General features: G+C 46.8%; 1 protein-coding gene across 2 annotated transcripts in view; it reads left to right on the top strand.

The window, feature by feature from the left end:
* SAP30BP (SAP30 binding protein) overlaps positions 1-14,571 on the top strand; it is a 33,693-nt gene that overhangs the window by 2,556 nt on the left and 16,566 nt on the right. The window contains exon 3 of one of the 2 annotated variants that reach the window (XM_061175639.1): positions 1,554-1,601. The exons of the other annotated variant lie outside the window; for it this stretch is intronic. Coding sequence (XP_061031622.1) covers positions 1,554-1,601 — 48 coding nt within the window. The remainder of the gene's footprint in view (positions 1-1,553; positions 1,602-14,571) is intronic. 2 annotated transcript variants of the gene reach the window in all.

Below are 14,571 nucleotides of genomic sequence, written 5' to 3'. Positions count from 1 at the left end.
GCTCTCACTGCGAGGGCCCAGGTTCAATCCCTGGTTGGGGAACTAAGATCCCACAAGCCGCGAGGTGCGACCAAAAAAAGGGGGGGGGGGGCGGGGATAAAATGCTTTACAAATTAAACAAAAACGTGTTTTGTATTTTCTGTTGTTTTGGAAGACCTTTTTATCCCCTTAGGCCTCTCCTCCCCCATGATTGCTGATAATTCAGAATTGACTAAAATTGTTTATAAAAGTTTTGTAAGTTATTTCATTTTTCTGCTTTTCTTAAGTGCATACATAGTGGCTTAACATCCGTAACTATTTTCTTCAGCAAATTTGCACGACGTGTGTTTTTGAAGTGTTATTCTATATTTGCTTTGCATAGAATTTTTACCAGATTTAAGCTTTATTTCAAATTTTAGTAAAATCCTCGCATCCAATCCCAATATAGACATTCTAAAATGTGATTGTATTTGGCTGAGCTACATCTCTGATTATTTGGCCTGATGGGTTTCATTTGGAGGAGGTTTTGGAGATTGCGTTTAAAACCTGTGGCTCACTGATGCCTTGCAGGACAATTAAATCTCAAAGCCATCAGTGTAGTTCAAGTCTCTCAGGTGGTGTTTATATTAACATCTGGTGGGCTTTTTAATTTGGGGGTTAAAGTGATTGAAAAAAGCAGTTTCAAATGAAACAGTTTTCTGTTGGATGTTAAATCATGGCTCCCGCGTATTGGGGTGTGCTGGGTAGTGGAACGGATATGGATTATAGCTACCTAACAGGGTAGCTGATCTTTGACCTTCATTAGCATTTAGTGGAATGGTGGGCTAGCTCGGGTGAGGTCAGGGCACACTTTGGAAAATGCCTTGCCCGCGTGGTGCTTTGTGTCAGGCAGGCCCTTTGGATAGGGAAGAAGCCTGGATGGAACGGGTCACCGGCAATTCTGTGAGCACTTGCATGGAGGCAGGGCCCACTCAGCTGGGGCCCAGGACAGGCTGGGCATTGCCTTTCAGTCCTGCCTTTCCCAGCTCACTCGCCCTGGTCGTTTGATGCCTACCTTCCTACTGTTCATGTTGGTGCAGGTGTTGCTGGTTGAAGCGCTGGGGTATAGCGTGTGGGGGTCATGGCACTCCGGGGGCGAACAATGTTACGGGAGCTGAGTCTGATGTGTTTGTGTACATGAAAGGCAAAGAAGGAAAAAAAGACTCATACTGGTTTGAAATCACCGATACTTCATTGGAAACGTCATTCCTGTTTTATCCTGTGGCGCCTGATCGTATTCTTTTCTCAAGCATATTGCCACCTTTCTCCATTTTTGTGTTTGTGGTTTTTAATCTCAGGCATTTTCATTAATCTAGGCTATGGCACTGCTGGCATAACAACTTTGAGCTGCCGATGTCCCCCCTGAACATCTCTTTTTCCCCTTCTCTTTCTCTAGAGCCTGGGTCATGTGGTAGGGGAGGGGTTCTTGGTGGGACAACCCAGGCTGGGTAGATTTGCTCCAAACCCTGTTAATGCATGTGAGAACCTCAGGCCCAGTCCTTTAAGCTTAATCCTCTAAATTCTTTGTCTTGTAGGAAGATGACGATTCAGAGACTGAAAAACCTGAGGCTGATGACCCAAAGGTATTTGGTATTGGCTGTGGTGGGGTGGCTGGATACGAACAAGGCATTTTTAACAGTATGGCTCAGTTCGTGTGTCTGGTCAAGATCTGTCTCACTAACATACTGTGTAACCATGTGTAAGTTGGGGGAGAGAAGCCTGGAGACTACCCTGGACTGTCCTGAGGCAGCTCGATTTCCAGCCTCGCAGCCAAGGTGAGAGGCTTGGCTGAGTGCAGCAACCCACCTCTGCTCCGAATCCAGGTGGGCTCTGGGGGGTCACTGCCTCTGCAGGTGGGTTAGGTGTGGGAATGTTTTTAGAATCAGGAAGCCATAACGGCTGCCTCATGTACCATGGGCTCTCTTGAGTCGTCTAGACATGAAGAAGGGCCATAGAGAGCCAGACAAAATGAGACCTCTCCCAGCTATGGGGGATGCTGAGCCTAAGCCTTGTTTTTCCAGGCTTGTGCCCTTCCACTCTCGGGTAAACCACACAGAATGGTTTGTTTTGAAACAACATAGTCATTTCTTCTTCTAGTTCCATCCCAGTAGCAGCTGAGAGTAATTTGCATGTCCTTGACCCCATCGTGATGAAGGTTAAGGCACACACACACATACATACATACATACATACACACACACACACACACCCCCCCCCACCACCACCCCGCCCCCCCCAGTGTTGGGTACTGTGTGCTGGGCATTAATACAAATGTGCCTGTTGAGGAAGCTTTCTTTGGGGGACAAACTTTTTTTTTTTTTTTCAAAGAAAAAGAGTAATTCCATCACTCTGGGCCTGGGGAATAGGGATCAAGTTTTGTGTCTAAAAACTGCTTTAAAACCAGCTGAGGCCTTTAAGGTGTCCTAGTGGAATTTAGGAAAACTATCCCCAATTATAAGGTAAAGCAGGGGTATATCCAAAAATATAGCATGAGCTGTTCCAAATTTGAGCTGATTTTGTGATTGGCTAGAACTGTGTGCAACCATTGAAATAAACCCACAAAGAGCTGTGGATGATGCAGATAAGAAATTTTACCAAGAAAGAACGTTTAGGCACCAGCATGCAGGAGAAAAAGGAAATGTTGTCCTACAAACCACAAGCGCCAGCTCCTTTCTGTGCCTAGTGAGGAATGCAGGCTTCAGAACCTGGCCAAGCATTACTAGCAGGAGGGTAGACCCATGGCCTGCATCAAGGACCGTCAAGCTCTGCTTGGGCTCACAGAAAGGAAATGGTCAGTAGTGTTAGTGTCCATCTTCTGTCTTAGTATTTGGGGTATTTGGGCCTTGGAGCCCGTGCATAAAATGAGCCTTGGGGGTCGCCAAGTGTCAGGGCTTCAGTTGTGGACAGAAAGGAGGATCTGTGGGACCTGGAGCCTTTATGTGTACAGCTGCCAGCCTTCGCCTGAAGCTAAAGCCTCCTGGGGAAGTTGGCTGGAGAGCAGGGTGCATGCCCTTAACTGTCACCCCTTCTGGAATACAGCAAATCCCCTGGGAATGACATGCCTGTATGAGACAGGAAGAACAGCCAAAAAAGAGAGGAGGTAGGATGGGGAAGTTGGTTAATGTCTTTTTGTGTTCAGCCTCCCCTTTCTTGGTCCCACATGGAGGTTGATGTGCGTTACTGTATTTCATTCAGTCGTTTGAATTTCCAATCTGTGAAATGAAAAGTCCTCAAGGAACAATTTCTGTTCCTGTTAAGGAGCCCTCAGAAATGAGAACACAAAATCCAGCCCTCAGAGTAACTTGATGTAGTTCTTTTGGAGGGTGAGCATAGAGGGGGTCAGACGGAGTTCTCCAGCTCAGACGTCCTCTGGTCCCCAGTAGCTAGCAGAGGCCCACCAGGGGGACAGAAAGACCAAGTCCTCGTGGCATCTCCAAGGACTAGAAACGGTGTCCCCAGCATGAGTTTTGTATGCTTCCCATGCTTCGTCCTGGCCCTGACTTCCTCTCCTGCCTGAGCTGGTGTCACACTGTCTTCGGGTTTCAGCCTCTGCCTCAAACCCCTCTCAACCCTCCCTCTATTCCGGAACTCTTCTGGCACATTTAAGTTTTATTTCAGTTGATATTTAACAATACTTTTGTATTCTAAGCCCTTAATTTTGCATATTTCTGCCTTAAGTATGTGAAGTTTCTAACAATACAATATGTCACTGGAGGTGTCATTTATTTTGTTAGCAAATGAATTGATGTCATAACTCTTTTCACTAGATGGCACTCCTTCCTACTTTGGCTTTTTAAGATCTGCTTTTAATTTTTTACTACAGCAGGTCTCAAAACATTTTCGTTTCTTTACACAATTAAAAACTAGGATCCCAAAGAGCTTTTGTTCATTTTGGTTTTATCTCTTGATGTTTTAAATATTTGTTTATTTAAAAATAACAAACCTATTACATATTCACATAAATAACGTTTTTATGAGAAATTATCATTTCCAAAACAAAAAAAAGTTAGAACAAAAAATGGCATTGTTTTAGCATTTTACAAGTCTCCTTAATGTCTAATGTCTACTTGAATAGGCAGCTAGGTTCTCATAACTGCTTCTGTGTTCAGTCTATTGCAACATGTTATTTTGGTTGAAGAATTCGAAAAAACTCTTGCTTCATACAGACAGGTCGTTGGAAAGAGAAGAGTATTTTGATAGCCCTTCAAGTACTTGTGGATGTTTAACGCTTCATCATAACTCAACAGGTGGTAGTTTCCTAAAGGTTAGTTGCAACGAGAATGTGAATCAATGAACTTTTTGGACTCTGCTTCACTTAAATCCACAGGTCTCTCGCACTTTAAGTGGCTCTTTTGCCCATTCATGATATTACATCATCAGACACTAGTGACTCGGACAATGTTGGTTCACTGAGTTATGCAGGTTTCCTAAATGTTGACACATTTTGTTCTGTAGTATCCAAAAAAAATCTTATTTGTTAGTGACATTTCTGATCTCATCAGACAAGCCATTAAGTATCGGAAAGCTGTCATGCTCACAGTGGGAAGTATGTATTTTCCCAGATTCTAATTTTTGCTTGAGGACTTGAATTTTATTGTTGCCAGTAAATACCATGAGAGTTTTCCCTGAAGTGACGGGCTTTGTTGTTAAGAAAATGCCTGCCAGCTACGTAAGTCTGAATAACCATTGTTTGTCAGTTATTCTTTCAAGTAAACGTGATATTCCATGAAGAAAGCAGCTAGTTCAGCTTGTAACTCAGTCACACAAAATGCTAAAATGTACTCAGTGATCAAGATGAATCATTTTTACTGCTTCGTCAAGGATATTCTTAAGTGAAATTTGCTTTTTTTTTTTTTTTAACCGAGAGTATGACTACTGCTAAATTTGGTGCCACTGCCTTGATTTATTCTAAAGGGCCAAGAAGTTTACCCATTGTTGCCCCTGTAAATATAACACAGTGAAAGGACAAATAATGTCTTAGTATTAAACAAATAGTTTTGACCTTGCAGACCTCCAGGGGTCCACAGATCAACTTCAAGAACTACTGTTCTTCAAAAACAAAAATCTTGGGTTGGTAATGTTAATTAACTATTTGATAGCTGCTTTCATTGCCCTGTACCTGTCCATTGAGCTGTTAGCCTTATGGGGTCTTGAGCCGTATTGGAGGCAGTAGAGCATCCGGAGTACGATGAGACCGCATAATCAAATCTGCCTCATTTGTTTTGTGAGGATTCACTGAGTAAATGTAACAAATACTTAGCTTACTGGTGTCTAGCCCGTCTGTATTCAGTAGCGTTAGTTGCGATGACCAGTGCCCCCTCAGCACGCTTCCCAGGCCGGTCATACATGTCACTGGGCCTGTTTTGGGATATGGGATTCTGCATTATTAAACCGGACTGTGCTCCAAGGAGAGCAGAGGTGAGGAGACTTAAAGCCACGTCACGTAGGGAAAAGTTAAGGAGCTGGAAGAGGGAAGACTGGGGAAGAGCTGGCAGTTCTGTCTGCTGTTTGAAGGCCTGGTGAGGGAAGGGCGGTGGCAGCCCCATGCGGAACTCCAAGCAACGAGGAGATGTTTGCCTTCGCATAACGAAGAGCTGCCCTTCGTCTCTGGCCAGAAGTGAGTCGAGGTGCCACAGGAGGTGGTGAACTCTCTCTTTCTGGCCTTTTCAGGAACGAATGTCCTAAAAGAAACGTGAGGGTGGGGTCGGACTAGAACCCCCAAGGTGTTTCTTGGGAAAGGACTTGGCATTGTGGATAAGCAGAGTTGAGTATTCTCCAACTGTATCATCTGTTGACTTTAGGAAGTACACATGTAGAGTACAAAGACTGGAAATTGCCCTTATTTTTATCACTATGATGTTTGGGGTTACCTATGAGTGCAAAGTCCCATATTTGGGAATTTGAGGAAGAGATGAGAACTCCAGATCCCGCTCTGTAGGGAGCCTTTGGCCCTGATCCGTCAGCCCGGGGTGGCAGGGATCGGGCCCTGGGGTTGCTGAGTTTGCCCTAAACTAGAGAAAAGGAGCTGGAGGAGGTGGCAGAGTGTACCACGGAAACAATGCTTCAGCATTTCTGTTGCATCATGTCTCGTTCTCTAACTTCAATTTTCTGGTCTCATCTCTTCAGTAAGCAGCCCGACTCAGATGTTTCCGTTACTCAGCAGAAGGTGGCACTGCTGTCCTGGAAAGAGTCAGACTAGGAGTGGCAGTCGTCTGTCCAGCTCCTTACCACAGGGACAGGGGCCCGAAGGCTCAAGTGTTTCCTCCATCTGTTTGCCCTTGGCCTGTGAGCTTCCCTTTTCACCACTCTCCTTTGTCCTTGTTTTACCTCAGTTGCCCTGGAACTTTTCGCCTTGTTTATTTTTTTCCCCACTCCCACGGTTCCCGTGGATAAAGGTATTTCCACTCACTCCCTGTCCCTGACACATTCTTCCTTTGCAAACAAACACGGGCACTGATGCGCTGGCACGGGCAAGCTGGAGCAGCCCATTGCCAAGCTAACTGGGAGGCCCGGCTTCCTGGTGCGGGGCGGGATGGCCGGCCCCCTGAGGCGCTGTGGTCCAGGCTTTGACCCAGGGAAAGAATCCTCTCGGCCCAAGGAGCAAACATCTGTCAAAATAAAATAGTGTCTCTGGGTCAAAGAGGTGACATCGGGTGGGGAAAAAATTGTGCCAGCATTTTTTAAAAGGCGTGTACAACCCCAGCTCAAAGAAAACATTTAAAAAATCCTTCGAGCCCAAAAGTAGTGCAGAAATGTGGAGTTCACAACTCAGAGCCGGTCTAGTGGGTTTGGAGTCAGAAGACCTGGGTTGAGCGCTGGCTCGGCTGCCCTCCAGCTGTGGCCAACAGGCACATAACTGAAACTGTGCTCAGCTCGGCTGAAGTCAGGGCTGTGATACCCACTGTTCCAGGTGATTGTGGCAGTGATAGGAGAGAACGTGTAGGAACAAGTTTTTCTCAGCCTAAGATGCAGCTGTGAGCAGTACTCGGCCTTCTCACCCAAACACAGTCTGATTCTACGCCCTCCCCCTGGAGGTCAGAAGTTGCCACAGTTTCTCAGTTCACGGCACCCTTGGTATCACAGGAGTTTTTCACAGAACTCCTAGGCCGAAAGAAATAACCTGACGGTTCTGTTTATTAAGTAATCTGCTCCCTGCAGTCAGCACCCGTGTGCTCACAATTCAGTAGCCACTTGAAAAAAATAATACATAAATTAGTGTGGTATCTGACAGATGTCAAGTAATGCTGTTTCCCTTGAAATTTTTAAATATCACGGGCACTTTTGCGGGGGACCTGGGGGGCCTTGATGGACAGCTTGGGAACTGCGCTGGTAGATAGTCTTAGAGTCCCAGAGCGGTGGGGCTCGGTGAAGTCCTCGCGCAGCCTCCCCTGGAGGCCTGGCTCAGCGCGGTGAACGGGCCTCTGCCTTCGGTGGCTGCACATACACACCTGAATTCCCTCAAGAAGGGCGAGCGTCTTCATCGCCATGTGTTGTTAATTGACTCAGAGTTTAGATGAAGGATTTGCCTCGGGAAGAACTGACTCGGTAATTCCCAAACTTCCTCTCCTCTCGAGCCCTTCCCCACCCCACGCCCCCGCCCCGACCCAGCACTATTATTGATCTTTTAAAATGTCAGAATCAAAGATCTGGAGACCGAAAACAGCCCGAGGAGCTTGTTTCAACAACAGGAGTCTGTTGTTGACAACTGACTCTAGGAAGAACTTTCAGGAGCCTGCCAGCCATTCTCTTATTGACCGCGTAAGGGGAGAGGCTGCCAGTTTCCGCAGGATCCGTGCAGAGCAAAATGTTTTCCTCTTTGGGCTTTGGGTGTGTTTGCTATACCTCCAGGACTCTGGAATCGGAAAAGGAGATGCTAAGGTTTTCACAGACAAGCAGCATGGGTTCTAGTCATCCTGAAGGCTCCTTCAGAGGGCAGGTTGTGGGGTGCGGCAGAGGAACCAAGGCCCTTTCCAGCCAGTGGGGATGGGTCGTTGTGTGCCTTTGCTTGGCGAGCTTCTGGGGAACCCTCACTTGAGGAATGTTCTGTTGAGAATTATTTTTCAGGATGGGACAGCAAAGGTTATCTTGTAAGAGCTTAAACTTGGACTTTTTCTTAGAGGTCTTTGACATGGAAAGGGTCATATAGCACTTTTTCTAGTGGTTATCTTGTCAGGGTTTTGTTGTTTTTATATTGTGCATATTTTATTGTCAGACTATTAGAGAAGCAAGATTGAATATTTAAGAAAAGGAAAAAAACCACCTAATTCCATGGGCCTAACAGCGCAGCCATTTTCATTCTTCCATCTGTGTAGGTTTGCCTGTGTAATAGCATATATATTTTGTATCCAGTTTTGTTCTCATTTGTATTACAAACATCTTCACTGTTGCTATAGTCTGGGTAATTATATAATAGCATGACACAAATGAAAAAATAACACTTGAGAATTAAGTGGTGGGTTATATCTCAATAAAACTGCTGTAGGAAAGATTTTTTTTTGTAATTTTCTAAATACCTCCAAATGGGGAATGATGCAGAAAAGATTGAGATTCACCAGCTTTTGTTCTAGTAGTAATACCAGTCAGTAGCAACACACTTCTTCACATCACTTCCCTTAGTTCTTCTCATATATTCAGCTAGCTAAAATGAAATCCAAAAATGGCACATTATAGTAGCAAAATGTGAATATAGTTTTGTAATTGTTATCGAATAAAGTGTTACTTAGGCAGTTTCTTTCCAATGAGATTCCCTGATGGACAGGAAATGTGTCGTGCTATTTACACAAGTCAAAAGAAAGAACTCATTCTTTAAAATTTGAGTTCTCATTGGAAGTCTGCAGGATTTTTCACCCAGTAAGGGAGGCTGGCTTAGTAGGATTCGGGTTTTGGTAGCATTTTTTCTGTAAGCCCCCAGGAAATCTCTAGGCTAAGGACAGGGGTGGCAGCACCCACTGTGTATATGATTAAGTCCTCAGGACCTTGACTTCCGTTCAAGTCAACTCAGACATTACGCACTGGGGCACCACGGATTCTTGAGCCCTTTCCCCTGATCGTTACAGTTAAAAGGTAATAGATCTGGCCGTCTTCCCCTTAAGTCAAGGGTTTAACACCTGCTTCGCCTGTGATCTGCTATGGAGTCATTCCTGGAGAGGAATTTTACCTCCTTGGTCTTCGATGTTGGCTTCCCCAGTGGTTGAACCAAGGGCTTCGAAGAAACTGTGACTATTCACAGCCTCCTGGTCTCAAGGGAGGAGGTGAGAAGTTGGGAAGTGGTATTTCTAGGCTTTGGAATCAGGCTGGAGCTTGAGTTCCAACATTGCCATTTATTGGGCAAGAGACTGCTTCATTGTATTTTGCTTCAGTTTGCTCGTCTGTAAAATGGAAATAATAAAGTCTGCTTCATGGGGTTATTATGAGACTTGAATAATGTATGTTGGCTTTTACTGAGTTCTGTTTAGAGTGTGAGAGGGAGAATATATTCTTGGTCCCTCCATCTTGGTTTTATTTTCCTATCTGGCCCCCATGTTCTGCACCCCCCATACCCCATGATCCTTTGAGTGCTTATTAGAAAAAAAAAATGACAGCATGACTCACCTAGGACCAGAGAAGGAAATGGCCCTTGACCATTGCTGGCTTGTGAGCCATCCACTCTTTTTTTTTTTTTTTGAATTTTAAAAATACTGTATATTTATTGTGATTGAGTTATATGTACATTTACAAAGAGATAACCAACCAGATTACAGGCTACAGAATCCTGGCAACAGCCCAGAAAGCCCCTGGGAACAACTGAACATTCAGTGGAACATCTTCTCGCCTGTCACTGCTAGACAGCCACTCAATTTAGTGCGTATGCGTGTGCAAAATTTATGGAAAAAGCTGCACTCAGCCAATCTGCAACAGATGAGCCATCCATTCTTAACTTCTGGCTATTGTAATTAGGCCTTTGAACTGTTGAAAATGCCCAGGCCTATTTAACATTGGCATTTCCTTGCTCTCACCGCAGTGAATAGCCACATGGCCTTCTTTAGGCCTGGTCTTTAGCAAGGCGGGGGTTGCCCTTGCAGAGTGAGTGACATAGAATATCCAGGCTGGGGTCTACAAGTCTGTCTGGGTGGTGATCTGGTCTGAGCAGCAGACAGAAAGACATAGAGACAGGGCAGGCTGTGGAAGTAGCTGTCTTGTCCAGATTGAAAGAAACCCAAGGTAGGTCCTTTGTCTTGCCACATTCCGGAGAAGGCCTGGCTGTATCTGTAGCCGAACACCGCTGGGAGAAATGTTGTGATTGCTGGAAGTTGTGATCTCCTGCAAAAGGAGGAAGGACCATTATTCTCCCTCTATCCCCTACTCTTGGCTGCACCACAGCTGCCGTCAGGGCCTTCCTGACTGCACTCGCTCCCAGTCAGCTGAAGCCCCAGAAGCCCCACCCCGCCCCTGTGCGGTTCTCCATCCAAGAAGGAGCCGCTGCGTGCCCGGTCCGCCTGCCCATCAGCCGTGCAAGCCCTGACAGACTTCGATCCCTACGGGACTACATGTCACGGATTACTAACCAAGGTGTGGCTGGGGCCTTCCCCAGTGATGATTTATCTTTTTGAAATTTATGATGCAGAAGGCAAGCTGCCTGTCTTTAGGGATCCAGCACTTCTCACCTTCGTTCTGTGTTTCGATCCAGGTCCCTTGAAATGCTACCGTGCGATTTCTGGATTTGACAGGATTTTACTCGTTTGTATTCTTAACATTGGGATACAGTTGAAAACTAAATTTTCCCTAAGCAGTGCCTTAAAGATTCTGGCGTTCCCTCTGGCCCTGTAGACAGTTAATCCTCTTCCTACCAGTATGTACGTGAGGACCAGTGTGCATGTCCACACTCCTGGCTTTCTGGCATCTCACTGCTTTTTGCCCCGATGTTAATCTAACATTGCAGCTTGGCAGTTGACCTCCCAGGCAAGATAATGCTTTCGTAATTTGGTGGCGCTGTCGAGGTGTGTCTCAAAAGCTTCACTTTGCTGCCCTCAGCCTCACAAAGCTGTCTTCTTTGTGCTTGTCTGGCTCCAAGCTCTCCAACTCAAAGCATAGAGACACTGTTTTTGTGGAGAACCCTTAAGAAGAAAGTGCAACCTGGCCTCACCACTGAGGACTTGACTCAAATCCTTGATGTGAGGTAACCTCTCTGCCCAGGCACAGCCCACCTGACACCCTGGGCGGGAGAGAGAGAAATGGAATGGCCCTCTCTGAGCATCTTCTACAGCTTTCAAGAAACTCAGGGTCTTCAGGGGTCTTGAATCAAATCTGTGGTTACGCTTGCAATAGTCAGATAATAAAGTCTCCCCTTCAGAAGTGGCTCCAGCCAGAGCTTTGCCTTCACATGAATTCTGGTTGGTTCCACGTGACAGAGCATCAGCACCATGCTGAACCCTGTGGGCATCACTGGAGACAGGATTTTCCGAGAGAGACCGTTCCTCTCCCCTTCCCCGCCTTCGCTTCAGTCTGCAAGGCCAGCTCTAGAGCTGGCTTAGTTTGTCTTGGCAGATGCCTGTTTAACGCTTTTCCTGTAGAAACCTCTCTGCTTGGGGAGCTGAGCCTTCCTGGCAATGAGCTGGGAGTGAAGGCGAGTTCATTGCATCCAAAGTGGCCCCACCAACTTCCGCCCATTTTTGCGATAAGTTGAGTGTTTCCATCCCCAGGCAGGCAGCCTGCCGTGGCAGTGGCCCAATCCTGACCCAACAGGATACAACGGAAGGAAATGTGCTGGTGATGGGCTTTCTCCAGGGCTCTCCTGGGTGTGTGGGTAGAACAACCCACACCAGGCATTTGTGCCACGGGTGGGCTGTCCCCCACACGGCACTGGGTTCAGTGACTTCCACTAAGTCTTCGGTTACTGCCACTCTCGATCCACGCCCCCACCCGTGTCTGTCAAACGACAGTAATTTTATTCTGGAGCTTGGAGGTATCTCAACAAAAGTTCCAGAATTGCTGCTTTCTTGGCAACCTGAAGTGACTCACATGTGCCTCAGAAAACCTCGTTTGACCATCAGCTTGAAGCTTTCAGGAGGGCTTCCTAGGCACACCAGTGGCTTCTGAAGCAGCAGGATTGTCTGCCCACAATTTCATGAGCCTGTCGTGAGAATTAAATGAGATCTTTCACTGAAGTGCTTGGCGTGATACCTAAAATTATTCCCCTAGACTGAATTTTGTTCATTCCACATGCCCAGTGTTTGGCCCATTGCCTGGTACATAATAAATGCTTGGTAAGTTATTTGTGGAATAAATAAATGAACTATACGATCATTCTTTTTTTGTCTTAAGATTAGGAGCAACAAGGTAGATTTAAGGTTTTTTTTTAATTCAGCATTGGTGCCTCCACGCACACACCTTCCTGCTTGTCCCATATCAACCTTTATTGCAGCTCTAGCCCCTTACTCAGCTCCTCCGCTGGCCTCCCTTTCTTATATCGAGTCCACACATTGAAATTAACTGTGGACTTGAACAGGTTTGGAGTCTGGGGGTTAACGCACTGCAGGTGATGGTGGCTTTGAACCTCTAAACTGGACTGAAGAAAAACTGGCCACTGGGCAGTTAACTGATGAGAAAGGAGAGAGAGAGGGAGAAAGTGTGTGTGTGTGTGTGTGTGTGTGTCTGTCTGTCTGTCTGTCAGTGTTTGAGCACCTGTTGTGGGCAGGGCACTGACTATTGCAGGTGCTGGGAACACAGTGGTAAATAAGACAGTGAGAGCACAGAATAGGGCACATGTCGTCTCGTTGGCCAGATGCGGGTGTGGTGGAGGAAAGCTTCCTTGAACCAAGGTCTGAAGTCTGAATGGGGCTTACTAGGCTGGAGTGGGGAGGGGGTGATCCAGGGAGCAGCTTTGCCAGGATCCGGGTGGGGGGAGGGTGCTGAAATGGCCGGCAGGGAGCCCCCGGGGCCTCAGGCCACAGTGAGGGTTCATTTTTAAGTGGGTACCCTGCTCCTGAAGTGAGATGTCATTAGGGCGTTATAACTCCTGGGGCAGCCCCAGATCTGAGAGGACAAGATTTGGGAGGCTTTGTTTCGCTAATCTGCCTCCCCAACTGCCCCCTACTTTTAAGGTGCAGGATTACATCATCCAACAGAAAACATGTCTGTAGCACTCTTTCCCATGGAGCGGGGAGAGGCTACCCTTTGCCCTCTGTTCAGAGTGATTTCTCTGTGCCTAATGCTCCCAGAACTGGGGAGAAAAGGTGATGTTGAGGTCTGGCAGAATCCAGCTGCCGGAAGCTCCGTTGCTTTGTCTCAAGTTGGACACCGGACCTTTGAGTGCACTTGGTGGACTGGTTCCGGGAAGGGTTGATGAAGCATTGTTGGCTGTAAATAAACTTCCATTCTCCCCACCAGAAGCTGCTCCTCCTCTGCTGAGTAAATCCTCCCAGCTCACATGGCAGCTTGTCCCGCTTCGTGGAGCCATATTGTTTTTCCTTCCTTCCTCTGCTCCAGTCATAGTTTTGCCGGTGGCTGGACTTTTATATTCTCTGCAGGGGGAACCACATTTCAGATTCTGTAATTCCTGAGGACAAGGCCCCTGCCATGGCCGTTAGATTCTTCCACATCTCAGGCACAGTTGATTAAGAAGTCAGCGGTGTTGGGTTCAGACCACAGTCCTCCAGGGACGACCCCCAGCCCGCAGCAGCCACTCGCGCCCCTGTTGGTGGGACTGAAGTGAAGCCCAGGGAGGTTGGAGGGGTGCAGACAGTCTGAAGAAGAGGCCTCAGAGCTCTCTTTCCTCCCCTCCCTTTCCCATCTTTTCACTAGGCTTCTTAGGAAGATGTGGATTTTGTTTTGCTTTGTTTTTCCTTGTGTCTTAATTGGACTTGAACTAGAGAGCAGAAACGGTTTACCTGGTATTTTCTCCTAGGAACTGCTATGTGAGATGCTCTCCTAGGCAAGAAAAGCACTCAGCCTGCTGTGTCTGAGGGGCGTGTGCTGTCATGTCCAGGTCTGGCCAGGTCTCTGGGCTGTGGGCTTCATGCCTCCCGGCTGACGCAGACATCCAACCGTCTGGTAAATAGATCTCCAGGCTGAGTTCATTTCTTTGAAGAACTGAATATCCACCTGGAGGCCAGGGAGGGTGGATTCACGCAAGTCAGGGCAGGTGTCCTGTGTGCCTTCGGAAACACCGCTTTGGGGGAAGAAAAGGAACAGTGGGGGTTCTTGTTGCTTTTCACTTGTATCCGCTTTGCTGCTCCCTTTCTGCCTCTTTAAGGACATACTGAGACTCTCTCTATAACAGGTTTTGTAAAACCAGTTTCTTGAAGTACTGGCAGTTTAATGGTGTGAACCTTCCTTCTATCTCCTTAGCTCTGTCCTTTTAAATACTTCATCCGTTGTTTTTTCTGACACCATGGCTGGCTTCCGAGATAACTATCATGGGTGCATTGTTCATTTTTGTGCTGAATTCCTGGTATCTGAGGCATGACTGTCTCTCTGGGTCTTTGTCTTGAATGTGGACCCCCCCCTCCTCCCCGCAAGGCTGCTTTCATTGGATGAAACTTGCCTGGATGGACAGTTGAGCATAAATGGTTCTAA

The sequence above is a fragment of the Eubalaena glacialis genome, chromosome 19 (assembly GCF_028564815.1).
Source record: "Eubalaena glacialis isolate mEubGla1 chromosome 19, mEubGla1.1.hap2.+ XY, whole genome shotgun sequence".
Lineage (NCBI taxonomy): Eukaryota > Metazoa > Chordata > Mammalia > Artiodactyla > Balaenidae > Eubalaena > Eubalaena glacialis.
Note: the sequence above shows the minus strand (reverse complement) of the source record. Positions and strands in the feature narration are given on the sequence as shown.